Here is a 25,084-nt window from a genome sequence, read left to right on the forward strand (position 1 = left end):
TGAACAATTAAAATGACAAAAAACTCATACCTGACATCCATAATTGTGGGTAATACACATTTCAAATGTACTATAAACACACCCATTTATAGGGTTTTACAATATATTTAATAATACATGATCTATTACAGTCCAGAAATTTCCGTTTTACTGAGTAATGTTTTCCCTTCTTGCTGAAGTAAAAGGGAAACGGCAGCATACTGGGAATATTCACAGAAGTCTAGCAGTCTCTTCCTTTATTTCACATTAACATGTCGAAAGTAAAAGTAAAACCAGCAAATTAGCAGGACAGAGAAAGGGGCTCCCCCTACTCCACTACACTCACACGATTTTTCAAACAACTCCCCATAACCACTTCCCAAGAAATTATACTTCCTTTTCTCTTTCATTTTCCTCTTCCTAGAAGAGTCCTACCTTCACTCTGCTGGCTGCCAGCACTGCCGCTGTGGAAACTGTGGCCGGGCTCCGAGTATCCAGGCGGGAAGCCGGGCGGTGGGTTCGGGTAGCCTGGATACGGGTACGGCTGCCCGCCTGCAGGCCACGGGTTGGGAACTGATGGAGGGAGAGGGGCGAGAGTATCTTGCTCTGAACCACCACCACTGGATCCATCATTCAGGTTCAGAGAGGCCATGTCTGGAAGCCAAAAGAAAAAGGTTTAGTACTATTGTAATTTGATATGTTACTGACTGATTGATGAGGTACGTATGTACTATCTACCACAATGCAAATACGTCTTAAAACTACACTAGACAGAAACACTGATGTACTTTGGCACAGATCTCCAAATGTATAGTAGCACTGTTCAGAGAAGGTGATCTTATTGACGGTGTGTCTCAGGTAGCCGTGTTTCAGCAAACTGCTGGCGTATTTTCGGGCGTCGCGCCGGTCCTTGAAGCCTTCCACTCGTGAATACAGCCAGTCCACCACATCAGCACCTAACAAATACAAACATCAAGACGTACACGTTTACACAATTGATCTATCTTAAGAAAAGAGTGCTTTTTACAGTGCAGACTGTATAATCCTTTTAGTGTAATTAAAGCCGGGAAAACCATTCCCCCTACTGGAATAAAGTTAAATTAATTCAGAGCTTTCTCAGTGATGACCATACTAAAAGAGATCTGAGTGATCCCATCCACTACTGCAATTATTTCCATTTGTGCCCATTCTTCATATTTGTCTAATGAGTTCTGTTGGCCAAGTTGTATATATATGTATATATATATACATATATATACAGTTGTTATATATATGTATATATATGTATATATATATATATATATATATATATATATATATATATAAAGCTGTTTAAATCCAAGACTAACGTATTTCATTAGCAATATTTAGACTGCAAGCCAGCAAGGCAAATGAAATCCTCCTAAATGCAAAAGGAAAGGAGAAAGGAAAACAGAAACTCAGCAGCAGTAAATATCACTGTATTTATGTGATTTAATCCTGCAAATTCACAAACCCTGGTGTGATCCAATATCAAATGTGATTCCTTTGCATAGCAGCTTTAACAATAGACATTGATTTAACAATAGAAATCCAGGTGTAGACTTCAAAATAGAAAATAAGAGGGTGGCGTGCGGTTCCCCTAATACAGAGCGATTGGACATAATTAAAAAACTATCAAACTGTGTACTCTTCTTGTCCCAGGACCTACATTACAGTATATACCGACACCCTGCCCCTGCCTACATGAGAGTAAAAATGTCTCAATCTCACTTCCAAAGTTGTTCCAGCACTCACCAATGACAGCATTTGATATGGTGATCTTAAGCCACATGCGGTCTCTGATCTCAAGACCTGAATCAGGCAGCTGCATCACTTTAACTATTGTGGCCATTTCCGTTTTACTAGCTGAGAGGGGCAAGTCATCCAGTTCTAAGAAATAAGAAGGAAAACAACAGGATCAAACAGTGATTCAAGCATAAACATTTATAAATCACTTACAATCCATACAAGCATACCGTAGTGTGGATAAGTTCCAGTCAGAGCTGTAGTGTGAGAGATCCAGGCAGCAGGATCAATTGGCCTTACGGGCTCCGCTGAAAAAAAGCCAAGAAAATGATCCTTAAATTGCAGTTTTAACATGATTTGGGACTTAACTGGGTGTATGAGATCCGATAATAATGCATCTTAACCTGTGCATTAAACGGTAAAGATATAATGTTCGATTATTGCATCCCTGTGGAACAATTGAGCAGAAAATGACTCCTGCCGGTAATGGTGCTGTGTATTGCTGATATTAAATCATGAAAATGCGATGTGCTGTACCTCTGGGGATGGTGAAGTAACTGCGAGGAGAGGGGTCCCAGCACTTAGCCACTGTGAGACTTATGGGTCTGAGGAAGAAGCATTCAGTAGAAGTCAGTAAGAGTGCCAATGTAAGTGTAGTCAGAGTGCAGTGATGAGGAGATGTTGAGTGTTACAGCTCACCCAGGCTTGGAGACGATTTCCCGCAGAATCCTTACAGCATCATCATTACTCATATTCTCAAAGTTCACGTCATTCACCTACACAAAATGCACTTTGTTTCAGTAATAAGCTTCAGCATGTTCAAAACTGTTACACAAAGATGTACTTTTAAATAAGCGCCACTGTGCAAGGTAGTAGGAAATGTAGTAGACCCATAGCTATCTCAAGTGTTTATAGGCTTTGAAATGTTATCTTGCGGTTTCTTTGAAGTCTTCAGAAGAAAAGGAAAATTCCACAGTCCTATTATGACAAATCAAAAGTCTCAATCATAATCTTTCACAAACCGCCATTCATCATACCGCCATTCATGCCTGTTTTAGAACAATAGTACAACACACAGCTCGAAATGATTCATGTGCTATGGTTTTTTGTTTTTTTATTTGCGACAATTTCATATGAATGGAAAATGTGTTGTGGTTAGAATTTTCTGATAGTACTGAAAAGCAATTCATCATCATGCAAATTTGATGTTACTCATTATCATGTAAGCGAACTACAATGTGATTTTTGTCATACAGAGTCTTAGGAATTTACTGACACATCTGAGGGCAACGTTCACATTTCTGCCAGTTTTGTCTTGTTTCTATTGCTTAAATGAACAAGTCCTAACCAGCTACACTGTAAGCGTTAGAATTAGCTAGCCTTATGCTCACTGTCCATATTTTCCAGTTGCCTAGCAACAGTGTTCACTCAACTTTAAGTCTTAGGCAAATGGTAAATGGTCTGCACTTATATAGTGCTTTTATACAAACATACACTTATACACTGTGTCTCATTCACCCATTTTCATACACACACTCACACACCAATGGTAGCAGAGCTGCCATGCAAGGCGCTAACTTGCCATCGAGAGCAACTTGGGGTTCAGTGTCTTGCCTAAGGACACTTTGGCATGTGGAGTCACGTGAGCCGGGAATCGAACCCTACGATTAGTGGACAACCCGCTCTACCACCTGAGCCACAGCCGCCCCAGGCGTTACGCATTTGTCTTCTCATGTCAAAATCACAAGCTCCAGTTAAAAACAACTAATAATTAAACACGACATTGTGATTCATTGTTTCATTTAACTTTCAGATTCTGTGATGGATTCTAGATGATTCAGGATATCTGATGCTGAACAATCTATTGTGTATAGATGACCAGGACCCAGGGTCAAGTCTGGGAGGATGAGACATACACTGGACACAAAGTAAGGAATGACTGGTGGAAAAGCAAGATCATAAGATCAAGTGGCAGGAAGGAAAAGGAGAGGCACTGAAACAACTGCACAGCACGGAGCCAGATACTGGACAGACATAAACAAACAGTGACCAGAAAAACAAGACTCCCTGAGAGACTATGTACGAAGTAATTTCAGTCCAATCATCTAAAATGCGTCATTCTGGAACATCACATGACACCTGACCTAACTGACTTTGGTTCTGAGTATTGACACTGCTATAATCTAAATGCCCACTATGCCAAATTGTTGAGCATAATCTTTAGATTACTCTGCATATGTCTCACGGTTCTGTGTGTACTTTTTTGTCATCATTAAGTAAATCAGTGTCAAACTATCATAAGGAGAATCTGCTTATCATAAAGAAACTACCACTTGTCATAGAGCATTAAAAGAACTTATCTTGTTTGTGTTGTGTAAAACTTCCTACTAAAATAGATGACGTTTACACAATTTTGAAAAATTCAATCAACGCAAAATTGTTCCAGCGTTCCAGCCAACACCAAATATATTTTGGGCTGAGCAGCTGTGTTTGGGACAAGCAGATCATTTTAAGTTTAAAAGTTCAAGTTTATTTAAGCCATGTTTGATGCTAGTAAGGTTTTGCTTATTAGCGTCGTTCTGTGGTATACTGTCTCCTCTGCTTGAAAACATCCACACATGAAAACCTTCACATTTTCTTCCAACAAAGTATTACATTACAGCCACTTTAGAAGTCAGTGATACTTCTGACCATTTAGAGTTTAAATTACACAAAGCAGTATTGCAGAAGAAGCACCCATATTTGTCAAGTATAACATTACAGCACAGTGAAATTTTTTAGGGCATATCCCAGCTTGCTAGGAAGCAGGGGTCAGAGTGCAGGGTCAGTCGTGATACTGACACCTGGTGCAGATATAGTTAAGGCCCCAACTTTGACAGTTTTGCTCAAGTGGTAGCTTGGCAGTGCTGGGGCTTGAACCCCTGACCTTCTGATCAGTAACCCAGAGCCTGATTACAGCATGAGGACTTGTGGATCTTTTTCTGTGTGAGATTTGCTTCGTTAACTGTAGTTGTGAGGCTATTGTTGCTAACAAGTAAGGAAAGCTTATAGAAAACACATCACACACTCATATCCGGAGACCCAATTTGGCTCAGTAATACTATTTGTACAGAAACAGTTTCATAAAATAGTAGAATGTTTCTACTATGTTCTACTTATGTAGAAGTCCATGTTACCAAGATCAAGTGGTATCGCCGTATTTTTTTATTCTGCTTTTCCAATATAGTGGTGCTTGAAAGTTTGGAAATCCTTTAGAATTTTCTATATTTCAGCATAGATATGACCTAAAACACCATCAGATATTCATATAAGTCCTAAAAGTAGATAAAGATATCCCATTTAAACAAATGAGAGAAAATATTATACTTGATCACTTATGTATTGAGGAAAATGATCCAATATTAAATATCTCTGAGTGGCAAAAGTATGTGAACATTTGCTTTCAGCATCTGATCCAGGACCAAACCATGATATTACCACCATTATGTTTCACAGATGGGATACGGTTCTTATTTTCCTTTCTTCAGACATAATGCTTCTCATTTAAAACAAAAAGTTCCATTTTGGTCTCATCCGCCCACAAAACATGTTTCCAATAGCTTTCTGGCTTGTCCACATGATTGTTAGCAAACTACAGACGGGCAGAAATGTTCTTTTTGGAGAACAGGGGCTTTCTTCTTGCAACCTTGCCATGCACATAATTATTTTTCAGTGTTCTCCTGATGGTGGACTCAGAAATCTCCTTTGTTCTTGCCGTGATACACTTCCACAAACGTGTTGTGAAGATCAGACTTTGATAGATCCCTGATCTTTAAATAAAACAGGGCACTCGCTCACACTTGATTCTCATCCCATTGATTGAAATCACCTGACTCTAATTTCACCTTAAAACTAACTGCTAAACTTAGAGGTTGACATACTTTTGCCACTCACAGATATGTAAATCTGATCTGAAAATCTGATGATGTTTAGGTCATATTTCTGCAGATATATAGAATATTCTATATCACAAACTTTCAAGCACCACTGTATTTATTTTTTAGCAGTGGTTTTAAAAGTCCATGAGATCATAACTAACAACGTCCTTATTATCTGCCAAAAAGGGAAGAGGTGCTGATATGGTGGGTGTATTTAAAAAAAAAAAGTCCATATTGTTTAATATGTAAATAAGATTTGAACTACATTATAATCTGAATCACTTCTAATACACAATTCCATCTTCAAACTTTGGGCCATCCCTCGAACTCAAGTCTAAAGCCCATCTGGAGTGATAACAAACTATGTGCTAGTGTAGAAACGTCTTTGGCACCAACACAGCTGTAACTGCTGTCTTCAGCCCTGTGAGGTCTTTTGTCCATTTCTTTTTAGATAACTGGGTGCCATATACAGACCACTTTCCTCATTTGGTAGCAACATTAGTCTTAATAGTTCCAGTGCATAACATTATTATTGTTCCAGTGCATGTCTTGACTGAGAGATTACATTTGAGGTAAAAGGGAAATTATGTAAATGTAATTTATGAATGAACTATTCATTTTATGCACAGTAATTAGAGTGTAAGTGATGCTATACCTGCAAAAGCATGTCTCCAGGCTCAATTCGGCCATCAGCTGCTACGGCACCACCTTTCATGATGGAGCCGATGTATATGCCTCCATCTCCTCGGTCATTACTCTGCCCCACTATGCTGATACCCAGGAAATTATACTTCTCTGTATGAAAGAGGGATGGAAAGTTGTCAGTATCAGCTTCACTCAGTAGTGTACACACATGGTGACTATCATCAGCATTACTGTGAGACGCCTCTGGTTCAGATGATGAGTACAAAGACAGGAGATATAAAGAGATCTTACCCATGTTGAGAGTGACCGTGATAATGTTGAGGCTCATGGTGGAATCTGTTATGCTGCTGAATGATGAGGACTGTCGTAAGAAAACACACACACACACACACACACACACACAAAAAGTCCTTTAATGTTTCCTTTCTGGAATGCTCATTACATGTTACTACTGCTAGATTACGCTAAGTCTGCTTCTTTTAAACCCACCCTGTCCATCTTGGCCACTTTCTGTCTCCGTCGCCGGCGCTTGTGCCTACGCATGAGTTGAGTAGAAGTACTCTGCTCTGTGGAGCTGCTCAATCTGCACAGTAATGCAAAGGAGAGATGCAGTTAAGCCTCTGCAATACAATTGCAAATAACTAAGAAACATTTTATACAACTGCGCTGCTGAATTCTTGATTCTGGTTGGTCAGAATACGAATAAAATAATGATGAGTTGATGATAAGATACTGTGATAACTTAAGTATAATGTGTCTTATATTATTTAAACAGTACTGGAAAATTACTGTACTATAAGTGGAATAAAACACTTCAGGCTTTCTGTTATTAGAAAATATTTAACTTCACAGTCGTAAAAATAACTCTGCTTCATGTCGGGTTGCATCACACCATCCCGTCAATTATTATTATTATCCTATAATAGCACGTATTCCTTACTTAATATATATGGTGTTTTAGGGTGTCATTTAATTACAGATATTACATAATGATAATCTACAGCTCTTGAGTAAATGAGTGTCTGGGAAAGACTGACCTGCTGGCATCCTCATCTTCCTCACTGTCAATGAAGGAGCTAGACTCCAGCTCGCTGCTCATCATGGAGGTGCTGTCATAGCCCATGGCCGAGTCTCGATTAACCCGCTCAGCCTTCGAGTGGCCGTTTAACCGAGGGACTGTGAGACACACACACACAGCATTCATTATCAGAGCAAATAGTGCAACCACACACAAAACACAGGCTGTGGGAACAGCAGGACTTGGAGATTTACAAAAGAAACACAAAAGTAACGGACATAAAATCAGTCGTAATGACAACTGTGACCTAGGCCAACACTGGCAACTAAGGACAGACACATTGTACAAGGGATGCTTATGGTTGTCTGAAAATGATCTCTATGGATTAGACTTAAACGGGAGCTTCTTAATAGAGTCTTATTTAAATGTGTAATTATAACAGTTTCAATTGCATACTTCTCTCATGAACAATTTAATTCTATGAATGCACTGGTCTCAATATTTATAACACAGCTGCACTGATTCAATACATTGCACATTGGGCATCAGATGATGAACAATGTCAACTGAATCTCAATACTTGACAATTTCAATTTCGAGATACACAACTGTGTTACGATCCTTAAGTAGGTTAACAAAGTGCCACAGAGGCAGTATTGTATTTAAAAAAAAACAGAAAAATTGTGGTATTTTTATTTAACGCACACAAAAATGCATCATTCAGGAAAAAGGAGTAGAAAAAAGTAAATATTGCTGTTTTTCACTCTACGTTCATAAGTAATCTCTGTGCCTGTCAGTCCCATTGAAGGAGGTCTGGCCTGTGTGCATGTCAGTCATAGTGAAGGAGGCAGGGTTTCTGTGATTGTCAGTCCCAACCAAGTGGGATCACCCTTCTGTCCATTTCAGTAACAATAAACTACACATGGCCTCTGTGCCTGTCAGTAACAATAAAGGAGGTGTGGCGTCTGCGCCTGTCAGTAACAATAAAGGAGGTGTGGCCTCTGCGCCTGTCACTAACAAAAATGAGGAGTGGCATCTGCGCCTGTCAGTAACAATAAAGGAGGTGTGGCCTCTGTGCCTGTCAGTACAAATAAAGGAGGCATGACCTCTGTGCCTGTCAGTAACAATAAAGGAGGCGTGGCCTCTGTGCCTTTATTAACATCTAATCACTGAGATGTGTATCATATCTTAAGAAGTTAATCACCCAACTACTGATGGGGCATGAGAGGATGTGAAATCTTTAATTGTGCTTAATTCATCTCAGTTAAAGAATACGTACACAGACAGGCTCGTGGCTGTGACTCAGGGTGACATCGTACGCGTTGGAAGGGTCTGACCAGAAGGCAAGGACGCTGCATTCGACCAAAACACTCCAATACTGTAGCCGTGTCCATTACTTTTTAAGTGGATAGCACACCCCCAACACACCTTAAACACACTTTGAGTGCTGTAGCACGGCTGATCTAATCACTTACTCATTTTAGTGCACCACTGTCTAATGCCTAAAAGCCCTCAATCTGAAGAAAACCATGCACGTTACACAGTCCATGGGCTTTGCAAACACAGCAAAAATATGCCTATTGCTGTGTGAATAAGCCTATAATAAAAGTTTTACTCTAAACTCTTGGTTCAAATGGGTTTCTGGAAAGTCCATTCATTGTCACTCTCCGTATTCATCCTCCATCGCTTGCTTTCACCACAGCATCTGTGAGAGCAGTTAGCTCTACTTCTTATCTGCAGTAGAGGTGCTGAGAAAGAGAGAGAGAGACAGATATGGGGAAGGAGATATAATCAAATGTAATCAAAGCCCCCTGTAGGCATGGAGCAACAAATAGCTGACTGGAAATAATACGTCGATATTTGGCCTCAGCGTGGCTTTCTCAGCTTTAGCTCGCATCTCACTTGGTTTGCTGTCAAAATTATTGGCATTATATTTTCAGCTACAATCAAATCCACAACGGACTTTGCGCTAAAGGCACAGCATCTTGACCGAGTCTTGACAAGTTCAATGCTTCAAATTAACTGACACTTTTATCTGTCCAGAAAATTTGCAAGAAAAAAACTGTACAAATATTCCCCCTACTACAAATATGTTTCCACTACATTTTACTATGAGTAACAACAGAGTGTTCAGTGATGCAATTTATTACAATATTGATGCTATATTATTGTATTGGCCAACCCTAACAGGGCCTGTTAGAAGCTCTTGTCACAGTAATTTTTTCCTTAAAGAATAAGCATAACTATTTATTATTAATTACTGTGTTATTTTCCAAATTACAAATTAAACAGCAAATCAGAAATTAAAAAAAAAAATTCAAAAGTAATTAAAAAGGTAAAGCCAATTAGCCTACAATTCTGCTATGCCATTAATTCAATCTGACAATCAATATATTGTTATATAATAGTTTCTATTAACAGCATTAATAAAAGTCTTACCTCTACAGCTGCACTGAATGGCACACCTCTAACGCTCTGAAAATGTAACCCACAGTAAACGGTTAAATTTCTGATCTAGCTCACCACCCTGCTCACACTGCCCATTCACCGCATGAACTCGAGCAGAAGAAGAAATGGAGATGTCAGTACGATGCACCGCCCAGAGCAGAGATGGAACCACGTGATATCCAGTCTGACCTCGGCCAGGTGTGCCGTGCGACTGGTGATTTACAAACTGAGGTTTGCCTGCAGTGAATAACTGCACTATAACACGAGAAATTAATGTCCTTTCATATATCCCATCTGTCCTGATTACAACTCGGCTTCCACCCCAGAGGGAAATGGTGAATTCGTGCTTACTTCTGTTTCAAAAAGTCCCCAAAGCCTTCCATATCTTTCCGACAAAAAGGCACAAATGTTCAACAGTTGTACAGGTCAAGGCACAGCAGTAAAATAGTATATCCAGTCATTTGCAAAACAATCTGAGCTCTCAGTATCTTACCAGTTGGTTATTGAGGCCCAGTGGTTAAGCAGGGCTAATGAAACAGTGGCCGGGGCATGAAAACTAATATTCACTCATACAATGCTGCAGCCCCTGGGCCTCACACCTGTCCAACCCCTACACTACATACTAACCACTAAACAACCCCATATATTATACACATACACACACACACATAAACGTTATGTATATGGAATTATTATTACCAGCAGATGAACTGATTAGATTTCAGAATTGATCCAAACAAGGTCAAGGTCACAGCAAGGTCAAATGTCTGAAATAGATTTTCCCCATCAGGTCGAACAACAATATTTTAATGCTTAGCACAATGATGCAAAAAATTGTAAGCAAAAAAAAAAATCATATTTATACAGGGGTGAAAACTTCCAAACAATATGATATGATTTCAATTCATAAGGCAACAGAACTATATTTGATAATAACACTGAAAATGATACAATTTGAATTTCATCAAAAATGATGATGATGAAATGTCAGAGTTATGGGCAAATCACACTGCTATCCTGTTTATACACCAGTTGTCTGTCCTTTTGTTGTTGTTTTTTTTATAATAGATTTATGACTGTTTCACTGCCTTGACTAATTTCACAGTCCCTCTAGACTTTAGTGATTTTGCACTAAATGAACACAAAGTCAAGGAAACGCCGCAATATTCGCAGGAGTTTGCAATTGTTCAAAATTACCGAAGATTTTCCACAGATTTGGGCCAAGATGCACCATGCGCCATCATCACGATGCCATAGCCTGCTTCGATTCACGTATGTTGAACATGAGTACAGTTAAAAGTTCTCATTTACCAACAAACATCACTATGAAAGACAAAGCAAAACTATTTTGTGCAATTGCAATTTTGCCAGTTGAAGTAGTTTTCTGCACAAAAAGAAAAAATGTATAAAAAATCCTCAGCATTTTTTGGCTGCAACAATCACGAAAAAACTCCACGAAATCCCGTACAGAAAAAATTCCAAATGAGCTGCCCATCATTCCAGGAAAGAACCCTAAATGACTGCAAATACACTCTGCCTCAGACATCGATAGCATATGGTTACAGTAAGAGTAATATTGCCAATATAGTTCTTTAATGTGCAAACCTTGCACTGCTCGGACGCAGCACAACAATGAGCGCATCCGGAAAGTGCTCATATACAGTAAGATAATGAAGAGAGAGAAAGGTGAAGCTGTAGCTTGTCATTGTGGGCATGAAATACATACTCACACATAACTATATTTTTATTTATACAGGGTAACATAACTATATATTTACAAACAAAAATAGAGTTTCATTTAATTAGCTAGATAAACTGTTGTGGTAGTCAACATGAACATGTGGTTAGTAAAGATTAACTTTACATTTCAAAGACAGTATGTAGCAGGTGTTTATTATGTAGTCTCTTTTAGTATGTGATATCCACACTCATCTTTAATTTTGTATGTGTAGAGAAAATCAGAAAAATCCTAAATCCGTTCCCCATCAAATCGAACAACGCCTAGAACTTGGAAGTAAGGTGTGACCCTCAGCATCTTTATTCTGCAGTGATACGCAAGACTTTCATTTAGTGTTTCATTTTCTGACCCCTAGTGGACACATTCATGTTACTTGAAATATTGAGGCAGACACTCGTACGGCATCTTCAATACGGGTTCATAAAAAATCTCTCTCTCTCACATACACACACCACTTTCATCTGTCTCCCCTGCTTGAGGCATTTATCAGTGCTGCTGCTAAAGAAGTCACACTAATGAGTCTCTCACTAATGAGCTTCTAACAGCATGAGGAAAAGAGCGCAATCATTACAGGGTTTGATGTTGCACCAAGAAGAGCACAGGAGTTCTTTAAAAAGGGAAACAGTGCACAGCTCTCTGATCGTGAGAGTGCATTCAAACATGAAAAGCAAGCAGATACTTTAAAAAGATGAGAATGTGACATACAGTTGAGTGCAAAAGTTTGTGCACCCCCTTATATATATATATATATATATATATATATATATATATATATATATATGCCTTTACTGTATTTTTCAGTTCATCTAAAAACATATTCAGATTGTTTTTGTATTGAAAGCCTGTTACGACACAACCTGTATATTACTGCGATTTCATCTAAGACAGCTAGGCTTGCTGTGATAGCCGGTGTTCCCGGTGTTACACGGTGTTCGGGCGCACACCGATTACATCACTTGCCTACCGCGGCACCGCCCCCACTGTCGATTTGCGTTTTTATAGTAATAAAAATCATTTAGTTCAGCTAGAGAACAGACGCTACAATTAAAAACTGAATGCGTCTGCTCGATTCAGCATGAGTCAGAGTCGCAGCACAGAGCAGCAGGAGTCAGACTTCAGAGTGAGGCGAGCTGACTGACAAGACCATGGCGGACGATTTGGTTTCAAAAGTTCTATGTTTAATATAATTGAGTTTGTCATTGTACTGTTTTGTAGTTGTTGTGTTTTTCGTTAAGAATAATAATGAACCCACCATTCATGCAATCGCTGCCCCCAAACTGCCACTAATTTGAAAGAAAAAGTGAAATGCGCACGGTCGCACGGGCATTCATAAGCGAGGGGGAAAAGCCCGCCCACCGGTGGTACCAGTATTACCGGTGTTGTCACACGTCAATTAACCAGTGGGAAAACTTCCTCACCGTCACATCCCTAGAGACAGCAGTTATATTCATTAGCACCTGTCACGTTACGAATTTGAGACGGATGCAATTGCAGAATTTTAAAGATTTAATAAGTAAAAAACCAAAATACATAGACACTACAACTGTAAGGCAAATCACTGTGGCAAAAACTAAACAGAAACCAAAGACAAAAACACAGCAGCAGAGACAAAGGTAAGTCAGACAAACTTAAGACAAGGAAAGCAGTGCAAACAGTGGCTATATACAAGAGTGCTCATTAACCGAAACGTAAATCAGGTGGTCATGTGACATTGAAGCAGTAGCTGCTGGAAACTATAGTCAGAGTTCCTTCACTGATTCATGACAGCACCTCTAGTTAATATATTTGAATGTGTCTCATTGAAGCATCTAAGCACCTAAAAGAGTCAACACCAATTTACTCTGTTAAGTCTTATTTAAGGAATAAGAAGTTCAAACAAGCTCAAAATATCAAACAGCAAAGCTGACCTTTCACAGACTTGAAGAAAACATATCGATGCTTAGGAATATATTACCAATTTATATTAAATTCAAAAACATAAGTTTGATTTCATTACTATTATTATCATCTCAATATACTGTTCTTAATCAGTTTTATCACAGGAAATAAAGATATAACTGTAAAGCTTAATTCCCAGTAATCTGGTTTCATCATTTCGAGGTAAGGGTGTGTAAACTTACGAACTCAATTGTTGCTGGGACTTGTATCTTGATTTTGCTGGCAAATCGAGAACCATCTATTCAAATGAGAGGATCTTTAAAAAAAAAAAAAAAAAAAAGCCAGGACGTGCTGTATTGATGAGAAAAGCTTCTCTCGGTGGGGATAAATATGTTTCCTGTCATCTTGCCTCTGACCTTTTTTTAAACCGAACTCAGGCTGTACAAAGCAAAGAAAACAAACACTACATAAATTACTCAGCTGAAAACAAATGCAAGACTTTATTAAAATAAGCATTAAATCTTCCCAAGTCCTGACTGGAAAATACCTCAATCTTCCATGACTTTAGTAATCACGTAATCTACAGTGTTACTACTGCATTCACCCTAGAGCTGGGCGACATGAAAATATAATATTAAATATTATGATGAATTTTGTCATAATACACTTTTATGAGATATTGCGAATATTGTGATGCCTTTTTATTGATTCTTTGTTTCTATAATTACAAACTGATAGGAAACAGTAGATGTTAAAATTTTGTACTTAATCTGTAAAATGGTGAAGCCCCCAAGCAACACTTTTGAGAATCATTATATTATATTTTTGTCATATTGTCCACCTCTAATTCACCCAAAAAAGGGCCTTTTTTCAGAAACAGAAAACTGGAGCACTGTTTCTTTCACTGATCACCAAGTGTTCGAGCTATATGGTTTTTGGCACCTGATCAAGATTACCAAGATTAGTGTCAACAGAACCTTATGGTACTCAGTAGGTGGAGTGAACAGTACTGTTAGTTGCTGATCGGATATGCATACTGCATCGCCCAATGCACAACACCATAAACACATCAACACAGTAAAAAGAGTGGGTTGTTGCTGCTATGTCTGCGACAGGAATCTCGATCCGCACCCAACCAAGGTTCAGTTTGTTACTGGTGAAAACATGGTTTTATGAAGGTTTACACCAAAATGATTTGAAAGTGACTGAGCGAAATTCGTCTTTCATTTGTCAAGAGCCTTTCATCAGTAATTTGATTGCAGCTGATATGAGCTGGTTAAAAAAAAACAAGCTAATCAAATAAAGGAACAATATTAATGATCATGTCTTCCAACTCTGCTGTCACTAATGACATGATTGCTTTTACTGTCATCATTGTGACCCGTCCAGTTTCTCTCAAAGTGGCGGAAAATAAATAAATAAATAAATAAATAACATCAGATCATTTGGCTCATGTTTGGACCACTTTTTTGTTTTTAAATGTGCAGTGAAAAAATTACGGTGTTTTACATCACAATTCAAGGTTTTAGAAATCAACAACTTAAACAGGAAATAAGAGAAGACTTATGCTAGCCAGTCTAGGTCTCATATCCAAGTGCAGGTTTGACTAACAGGTCTCTGGTCTGCCAGCTATAAAGAAACTAAGCTTTGTTCTCTATTTGACTTTTGAAGTCCCCAGATTCACTGTCATGGGGAAAAACACAATCCCATACCTGTGGTTACTGTTTCTTTCAAAACAGACCTGTCCTTATCTGTGACATGTTCATTAGCGCTTTGAAATGTATGAACTGCTGCTAGATGATATGTGGTATATTGTTCACGGATACATCACAGTCAGAGTGACTTACGCTTGTTGTCCCGTGCCCTGCGGCTCCTCTCGCGCTCCCTCTCCCTGCGCTGGCTCACGAGAGACTCTGTGCCCGTCTCTGTGTCCAGTCCATCCCGACTGCTCACCGCGTTGGCACTAAACACACACACACACACACACACACAGAGGTTTCAATGATGCCACAAAACCATAAGGAGAACTGTGATAATAGATCTCAATGTGTATTATCCTAAGTAGTTGAACTGTTAAGAACCATGAACACTGTTAGTCTTGTGTATTTCTCCTTCAGGTGAGAGTCTGAGATTATAACTGTTATTGAGGAGAAGTAACTTGTCCTCAGGTCGTGCAGCACTCAATGCAGTACAGAAGTGCAGTAGTGTGTGTGAGAGAGAGAGAGAGAGAGAGAGAGAGAGAGAGAGAGAGAGCATGTGCCGTGGGGCTGGTTATTCCATTAAATATTGTGGAATGCTTTTCAGGGCTGGAGAGAAACCTGAGGCTGGTGAGAACATCATCTGAGTCTCTCTGCACATACACCCAAGAAGCGTCAGGAAATTAATAAAGAAGGGGCTTAACTATTATAGCATTTTAACACCTGCAGCACCTTATTTGTTGCAGGGTACTTTTTCTTTAGTTTGTTTTGTTTTGACAGGAAACAAGTGAATCCCAATCTGCCTAAAAAAACGAGTGTCTCAATCCGCATTCAAAAGAAAGTTATGAAGGTCTGACCCAAAAGTATTTGAAAGAAACTAAGCACTTGTACTGCCAAAGTAAGGTTCAACCTTCGCTATTTGCGAGGACTGTGGAGGCTGTCGCTTCTCGATCTGCACACACATACCAACGTATATGTTCTCATTTCCTTTACAGGACTTAAATGAATCATCTCAATGAACAACATAAATGCGCCTACAGCTCAATAAGTCTGTGCAGAAACATTGTTTATTGAGATTGTTATTTACCTTATATTATAATACTGGCATATTATAAATGCAGAAAATAGCTCCATCAGTGCAAGCAGAAGCAACACTGAACTAGGGGTATGCTAATAACTTGTAGGTACCCTCATGAAAAAGAGGTACACTAACAAAATGATACAATACTATACATATTGATTGCCAGTTAATATTGTACCAATTAACAAGTAGTCAACACTTATAGTATTCTATCTTTTCTCTAATACAAATGACCAGCAGAGGAAAACCAATCCTTAATGAGAACCCACTAAGAAATGTCCATCAAAAAACATGCTGCCAGATTCCTGGCCAATCAGAGAACCTTCAAGTGGGAAAAGTTTTGTTAGCTTAAAAACCACTGCAATGGAAACCAACCACACCAGCAGAAAAACATACAATGTCACAAGAAAACAAACACTGGTACAGACTTCAGCAAAACAAACTAGGCTTATCTGTCCACTGAGTTCGAACTTGATTTGGTTTTACGTTCAACAAAATTAAACAAAACTAAACAAAATATATGAGATGTGTATGACAGGGCATGGGTGGAAAAGTCATTCAGACATTTGCATCTGAAAAAGAAAAACCTCTTTGCAAGTGTGAAAGCCATCAAACAAACAATTTGTGAATTGTATCTAGCATATCTTTTTTGTTGTTGTTGCATTTTTACATTCAGATATGCAGAACACCTATTGCGTCTGCACATCAGCGCTAGCATGAAACACTGCTGAAAAAATTCTACCTACAAGGTTCACTTGCAAGCATGCCAAGCCTACTGCAAGCCTACTGTTCACACCTGCCTCATGAAACTGGTGAAATGCATCAGTGTGGTTCCAAACAACAACAACAACAACAAGAAGTGAACCCTGGTCTGCTGAAACATGGGGTCTCGGTCCTTGTCTAAGTAAACCGAGGCTCAGTTTTACAATAGTCTGTACCAACATGATATAAACGGAAACGATCACTGCTGTTTCATTTTCAACATACATCTTTTCAGCCGTTATAACTTTTCAAAGCAACGAGATGACAAAAGCAGGCTTACAGTTTTGCAACAGTATGCAACAGCATAGCGTAGGATGCAAAAATACTGTTCTGCAGTCAGCATACGACTGTGTTAAAGCTGGAAAATAACAATTATTTTTATTTCTAGAGAACATTTACATCAATATGAAGATCTTGTAAGATAATAATAATAATAGATAATAAACAGCAGAAATTTATCAATAGAAATAAGCATGTGTAGGAATGTCAGAAAATGTTAGAGTTTAATGAATGTATAATATTGTAATAAAATACTAGTAAATACTTAACTAGTAAAGTTTTACTCAAGTACAAGCAAAACTACTTATGAAAATAATTACTCAAGTAACAGTAAAAGTAATAATGTTAATAATTACATGAGGAAGAGTAATAAAGTATCCAATGAGAAAACTACTCAAGTAGCAAGTTACTAGTTACTTCAGATCTGATTTAAATGAAGGGAAAATCCTGAATCTCAGACTACATGGAGAACTGTAAGTCACACCTCTCCCTGAAAGTCTGTCTGTTCTGTTTATATGGTATAAAAACCTGGGTTCAATATGAAGCAGAATATCCCAGTCCTGTGATGGGTACAGTAACAAAGAACCTGTCATTTTCAACACAAAATCTCTCACATACACACACACACACACCAAAAAACAAACATTTTTTCAATGGTTATCTGTCTTTCTTTTTTTACAACATGTTAACAACACAAACTTGTCAGCATCTGCATTTAAACAAGACAACAGAGAACAAAAGAACAGCCTGTGGAACAGAACAGAAGAGAAAGTGTGTGTAGAGAGAGAGAGTGAGTGCGTTAGACCATTCAGACCACTGCAGCGTATCGTGAGACTCAAGATCTCATCATACATGACAGAAATTAATTATGAAAACTACATATATTCATTAATATATAACTGTAACGGAGGAATGTAGCGAAGTAAAAGCACATTTCTGTGATTAAAAATGAACTTGACTAAGAGTATAACTATGGCCGGTTAAACCTACTCTTAAAAGTTTTTTCAAAACCTTCCTCAAGTAAATGTAACGTAGTAAATGTAGTGCATTACTACCCACCTCTGGTAATTAGAAAACAACTACAGTATTCTATCTTTCTCAAATTAAATGCGCTTGATTAACCAGCAAATGTAAAACAGCCTATAGGAATACCAGTGAGAAATGTCCCTGCCAAATTCCCGACCAATCAATTAACACTCAAGTGTGCAAACAATTTGCTGCAATTTAAAATGATTATAATGTGAAACGTTCTGAACCAAATGAGAAAAGATACAGTGTCACAAAGACTCAGGCACAGACTGGGTGTGAAAAACAACCTCACACCAATCTGTGCATGTGCAAGTGTGATCGCTGCACTTTTGTAACATCATTATATCTGAATCTTAATTCGATACTGGAAACCGTAAACAAAATACTCCATTGACCACCTGTACTTCTGCTGCTAATTAGTATGTTATGTTTTACTAATTTATTATCATATTTATAATAATATAATAATATTTATGATTATATTGAAATATCTCTTTGCACCTTATTCCACACAAGAACTGTCCTTTACACTGCCTAGTTTAGTAATGTCCTGTCCTGTCTTGCGTTGGAAACTTTATGTAGTCCTGTGTAGGTCTGTGTAGTCTTATTTAGTTCTGTGGAGTCTCTTGTAGCTCTGTGTTGTTTTACATAGCACAATAGTCCTGGAGGAACGCTGTTTTGTTTCAGTGTGTACTGTACCAGCTGTACTGTATATGGTTGAAATCTCAATAAAGCCATTTGAACTTCAACTTGTAAGCTTCAGTAATGACAAAAGCCTATTGGCTGGAAATTAATATGGCGAATTGAAAAGAAGAACAGCTTTGGGAAAATAAACATGAAGGAAAACGTGCATGAAATCGATGTTGGTCATCTCGCTAGGACTCATTTACTCCTCCATGGTAAGGTGAGCTGATGTCTCTCTCTGGTGGATTAAAGCTGTCATTTCACCAACTGGATAATAAACTACAACTGCAGTCTACTCTGGTTCTTACACGTATTCTGACATGTACTACAATGTAAAACATGATAGCCCCATTACGTTATGTAAACTTATTTCTCCTATTTAACTCCAATTGTCATGACAAGTTTTGGAGATTGAACTCAAGTTTGTACGTTTCCAAAAATGAAACTTATTAAAGTATAGTATTAAAGATTAAATGAAAAGTATTCCATTGTCTTGACTGCTTGTGACTACTTTTGAGTTCAAGCAAATTGAGTTTACTCACGTTTTTAAGGCAGCAGGTGAACTTTCGTTCCTAGGTTTATCCCAACTTGAAATGTCTTACAGTGTATGTACAAGGCATTTTAAAATATGAAGCAGCACTATACACCTGAATATAAATTTTGCATCCCTGGATACAAACATACAGTTTTATAATTGCAAGGTACAGCTGGACAAATCAGTAGTCTGGGCAATGCAGATTACGTGCAGTTTTTTTCTTCGCAGTTGTCCAGCGTACAAGCAGGTTCAGCTTTACAATTCACAAACCTACTTTCTCTTACTCATCCAACAACCAATATGCCAATTGGCTACACTAAAAGCATCCATGAATAATACCTAAAGAATAACCCATGGCTAGGTGTGCATTACACGATTTTAATGCCTTTTATGGAATGATTTTGGTTGCCTACGATTTCCTCAATATTCCTCAATGAGCTATGATTTCCTCAATATTTCCAGAATCAGTCATAATCAGTCATAAGAAGGGATGTGGACACTGTAATGAAACTGAGCAAAATACAGAACAGTGCAGCACAAAAACTGTGATCGAGTGAAAAATAAAGATGCCTGAAACAAGCTCGTAACAATTTTACATTTGTCATTTGATCATTTTTCATTTGACACCTTTATCCAAAGCAACGTCATATTTAGACAGGACACAACTAAACTGTTGAGGGTTAAGGGCCTTGATTATGGACTCCAGTGTTATACCAGCAATGGTGGATCTGAAACTCACAACCTTCTGATCGATCGTGCCTCAAAGCCTTAACCATTGAGCCACCACTGCCAGAGAAGCCTTTAGAGACATTATTAACAGAGGATAAAGACTATGGTTGCATAAATTCACCCCTACCAGGGATTCAAGTACTCGCTTATTTTCCATAGTCTCTATTAATGCACATAAATAGCTTTGACTTACCCAGTTGGCTAGGTAAAGAATTTAAGATTTGTACACCCCTGTAGATATACAGCAATAATATTTCAGTATTACAATGTTTTCATAGATATCTACCCATTAAATTTGGAACGCAACCCAAGCTTTACGTATATAAGCCTGCAACATAATCCTCCCTGCTTTGCTTATACAGTGTATACACAGTTCGTGTTATTGTGCTTCCAAACCCCGCTGAGCCCCATTAAAGCAAACAGGGGGTGGGGGGTTGTGCGCTCAAGCCTTGAGAGGATTAAGGCAGATGTAGCACCCTACCACGTCCCTGGGGTAATGGAGACAGGAGCTTTTAATGTCGGCTAATCCGGTTTAGCCACTCAGGGACCGGCTACCATGTGCTCTCCTCATCCCTCCAAATGTATTCACCAGGACTATTGAATAATACACGCCACAAAAGCACAAAGGGAACAGACCAGAGATAACATTTGGTTATTTACTGATGCTGCAGTGCAGCTTTTGTAATGGAAATAAATCAGATTTGCTGTGGGAGAAACATACACCCAGGAATTGACTGAATTAATCTGCAGGAAAATTGGCCGGTAGCCTGTTGGATGATGATTGCGAGAGCCAAGTAACATGGCAGCAAAAGGGGAAAGGAGGAGAGCTGAGACGAGGCCTGGAGGTCACACCGCTAGATGGCAGTCAAACCTACAGGAAATGGCCATAGAACCTTCTCTATGTCAGTGTGTGGGTGAGGAAGTTAAAACACTAACTGGCCCACAGGGGGCAAAAATGAGACAAAGTTACATTTCAAATAAAGAGACAGCAGGATGTAACAGATTGCATGGACTCAGTGTGGCCCCTGGAGTAATAAACACACTGCTGATACACACCAACATCTGATTTGGATTTATTGCAAATATGATTAAGCTAAACTTTTCTGCTCAACTGTCTGTGTTTGGTCTGCATGCATGAGTGAACGGTCATGTTTGGGTAGATGAGGACATGAATGCTAGCAGAAACAGACACACACAGACTGTAGCGTCTAACCCTAAAATGAGAGCAGCATTTGGGCTCCGATTCATAAATATGATAAACAGACCTCGTCTCCAGCTGGCCAACAGACATCTGTTACTGCAGTCACCGCTGCTGTCAGGACCCCAGACTGGACCGAGATGAATCATCAGTTTTGTGAGGGATATGTTTCTATCCGAATTTGAAGTGATTTTTCTGAAACGTCTGCAAACGGAAACGCAAATCGGAGCTGCAACTGTCCTGAATAATCTCAATAATCACAGACAAACTAGAAGACACATTTGTTATGTCAGCATTCATTGTTCCTTTTATCCAGGCGACTTTTCAACTTTTACGCCTCTGTGTGCAAAGTTTTTCCTGATATTTAATCAAGTCATTTTATAAAAATCCAGAAGCCTCATGACTATATATGAGTGCATGCCTGTGCCCGTAATTTGGTAGTTATGTGTGCAGTATTTTGTGATGTATTCCTGGAACGTTTCCATAAAGTCATAACCCAGTGTCCCTAAGAACACTATGCTATGGAGCCATTAAATCCAGTCCTGGTCTGATTTTTAAGGTTGTAGTTTTAATTACAGCTCCAGTATGCGTTAGTCTCTTGCTGTGTTTATAGTGTAATTCGAGTTTATTGCTATGAAACAATATTTGCACTATATGTGTACTAACCCTGTAATAAAAGTTAATTCGCTGTGCTTATATCGAATACTTACTGAAATGAGGGGGGTCTCGAGTCTCCGATGCCTCCTGTTCGCTCCAGCGGGGGCGGCAGCTCGGCATGACTCTCTGGGCACTGAGATCCGCCATCTGAGTGTGTGCTTTCAGTCAGCACCAACTACAGCCAAACACACACACATGTAAAAACAAAGGTCTCAGGAAGAGCCTCTCCACAGCGACTAGTGGTCTTGCATAAATAAGCAATGCAGGAAGAGGCACTACAACAGAATGCATTTAGTGAGCTGGGAAAAAGAGTGGACCCTAAAGGATTATGCAAACTGGCCTACAGACACAGGCACTGTTATGTGCTTTCATAAGCTAAATAATGAGAGTTAAGTGGGTAGCTTATGCCCAGCTAAAACCAATGCACATGGCCAAATCCATGAAAACCAATTTACAACAGTAAGATGGTGTGGCTATTTGTTAAACCACAGGTGTCAAACTCAAACCCAGCATTTATGTATTAAACCAGGATTAACGTGTTATAATGAAAGACTCAAAAATCCAAAACGCATCACCAGTTACATTAGTTAAATGGATGTACGTATAGTTCATATTTATTTTCAAATTCTCCAATGTAGCTACTCACAAATATGTCAAAATGTAGAAATCTTAATAAGCACTACATTAATAAGCACAACATTAATAAGCATTAATGTTTTTTAATCTAATCCACTGGTGTATTTTTTTACGCAGTGAACATGTTCACTGACATAGCACAAACCTTGCACAGGACCCACATTAAAGCACACATTTAGTCACTGATGTCTCATGTAATTTAGCAACAGAAGCTTACAGAGTGTCGACCTAGATACTGAAGTGAAAGAGGTAAGTGAAAGGGAAAAAAATCCACGACATGAGGAAAAATAGGACATCTGCAACAAATATAACAGATTGATACTGGTTAAGAAATAGCAATATAATAGTTATAGAGAAGGCTGTGTCTACACTAAAAGCATCCATGAATAATACCTAAAGAATAACCCATAGCTAGGTGTGCACTACACGATTTTAATGCCCGTGGTTGCCTCTACAGAGTACATTAAAATCGTGTAATCAGTCCCTACAGGAAATTGCGATTTTGAGATCGCAGAATTGAACGCAAAATCAAGCAAACTCTGCGATATTCGGAGGAGCTTGAACTATAATTACTCAAAAGTACCACAGATTTACCGTAGAGTTGGGCCAAGACACGGCATGTGACATCATCACAACGTGCATTCAGCCAAACCCCCCTTCGATTTGTGTGCGTCGAACATGAGTACAGCTAAAAGTTTTCCGCAAAAAAAAAAAAATAAATCACAAAAAACATCGCAAATTTTTGCAAAAAATTTTGCATCGCAAATTTTGAAAAAAGCCGCAGAAAAATCAAGCATTTTTGGGCGCAAAATCACAAACAAAAAAAAACTCAGCGAAATTCTGTACAGACATATTTGCGATACATCCGTCTGCTTTCTCTGTAAAGGAGGTGTCATAAAAAAAATATCATTTAGTGACTCACAATCAAATTACAGTGGTAAAAAAAGTTTAATTAAAAATGGACCGTGCACACAGCAGGGTGTCTTTTAATAGGGTGTCTATTAGGTGCTAAAAGCTATTATACTGATTTTAACCACATAAACCCTGGCTTATTAATCAGTTATTTATCCTAAAGCTTATTATGTATTATCTAGTAACTACAGTAAAACCAGTGTATGTTGCCACAAGTTTGCTTATTCATAATGAAATGGTGCTTTTTATTCTTTTGAAATTTGGTAAGCTGAAGACGTTTTTAACCCTTTAAACTTGTAGGAACCTGCCAACAGGCCCAGGTTTACATTCCTTACTCTTGTAAAGTACATGCCTGTTTGACTAGTTTCACTGTAGTTACTAGATAACTACTAGATAAACGTCATAGCAGCTGAATAATAAGCTTTAGGATGAATAATGAATAATAAGCCAAGATCTTTAAATGGCTGAATCAGCGTAATAAAAGTTTTAACCTAATAACTAGTTGAATAGACTATAACCCTATACAACCCTTGTTTTGCACAGATTGCTGATGTTTAAGAAGTCATGCATTAAAAAAATTAAAAATCAAAGGTGTAACAGAAACAGTATAGTTTATGCCTGCATGATGCCACACAAAAATGCCAATGTGGCTTGGGTAAAAACTGCATTTTTTCCTTATCATGTCAGGCTTTTGAATGGGTGGTGAAATATTTTTTATAGTGGCATGTAGCTTTCTTCACTACATCAGTGTGTGTTCTGCTTTTGCAGCAAACTTTACAGCTTGCTACATGGGTCAAGTGCATGTGTGCGAGTGTGTGCCCTGGGATGATGATGCAGGTTGACACGTTACACTGTGCTATATGAAGCTGTCGCAAAAGGGGGCAGAATGCAGGACATCTGTCTCACTTACCCAGGACACCACTCTTCCGTTGAAGCAGGGCAGCTTGGCATTATCGTCAGATATCTCCTCTTTGACCACCCTGTGGAGGACACACACATGCGCGCACACACACACACACACACATTCACACGGAGCAGTTAGAAACTCTTTGAGAACTCTGAGCTCATGCTCTCATCTATTTGCAAAAGCTGAAGCATACTGAAAGCATGTCACGCTGAAACAGTGGAATTTTCCATTTAGTTCTTCACTGCTAGCAACCCATCATGGGAATGCTGGACGGCCCTGTTGGCCGAGCCACTGAAATCTACTCCATCTTGCAGTCAGACTTCAATACTACTTTTAAAAAAACTCCAGCTGCTGATGGCCACACGTCTTGTACAACAACAACAACAACAAAAAAAGGCAATGATTATGCAAGACAGAATATGTGTGTGTGAGTGTGTAGCAAGGGTGTCAGGGCATGGGATGGGTTATTAATAGGATGATCAAGTATGTTAGCCTGGGTGCTTTCGGTGTTCCTCCCAGGCTGTAAATTCCCTACAGAAATACCCGGCAGTTAGCCTTTAACCCTCTGTGACACAGACCAGCGCTCAC

The 25,084-nt window shown here is 38.8% G+C and overlaps 1 protein-coding gene across 1 annotated transcript in view; it reads right to left on the bottom strand.

The window, feature by feature from the left end:
- dvl1a (dishevelled segment polarity protein 1a) overlaps positions 1-25,084 on the bottom strand; it is a 43,358-nt gene that overhangs the window by 3,288 nt on the left and 14,986 nt on the right. Inside the window, exons 2-14 of the mRNA XM_053644238.1 lie at positions 24,500-24,569; positions 22,095-22,216; positions 15,238-15,353; positions 7,346-7,484; positions 6,798-6,891; positions 6,600-6,669; positions 6,319-6,458; positions 2,446-2,522; positions 2,284-2,351; positions 1,977-2,054; positions 1,756-1,890; positions 768-935; positions 415-633 (exon numbers count right to left, since the gene is read on the bottom strand). Coding sequence (XP_053500213.1) covers positions 415-633; positions 768-935; positions 1,756-1,890; positions 1,977-2,054; positions 2,284-2,351; positions 2,446-2,522; positions 6,319-6,458; positions 6,600-6,669; positions 6,798-6,891; positions 7,346-7,484; positions 15,238-15,353; positions 22,095-22,216; positions 24,500-24,569 — 1,496 coding nt within the window. The remainder of the gene's footprint in view (positions 1-414; positions 634-767; positions 936-1,755; positions 1,891-1,976; positions 2,055-2,283; positions 2,352-2,445; positions 2,523-6,318; positions 6,459-6,599; positions 6,670-6,797; positions 6,892-7,345; positions 7,485-15,237; positions 15,354-22,094; positions 22,217-24,499; positions 24,570-25,084) is intronic.

Source organism: Ictalurus furcatus, chromosome 15 (genome assembly GCF_023375685.1).
Source record: "Ictalurus furcatus strain D&B chromosome 15, Billie_1.0, whole genome shotgun sequence".
Lineage (NCBI taxonomy): Eukaryota > Metazoa > Chordata > Actinopteri > Siluriformes > Ictaluridae > Ictalurus > Ictalurus furcatus.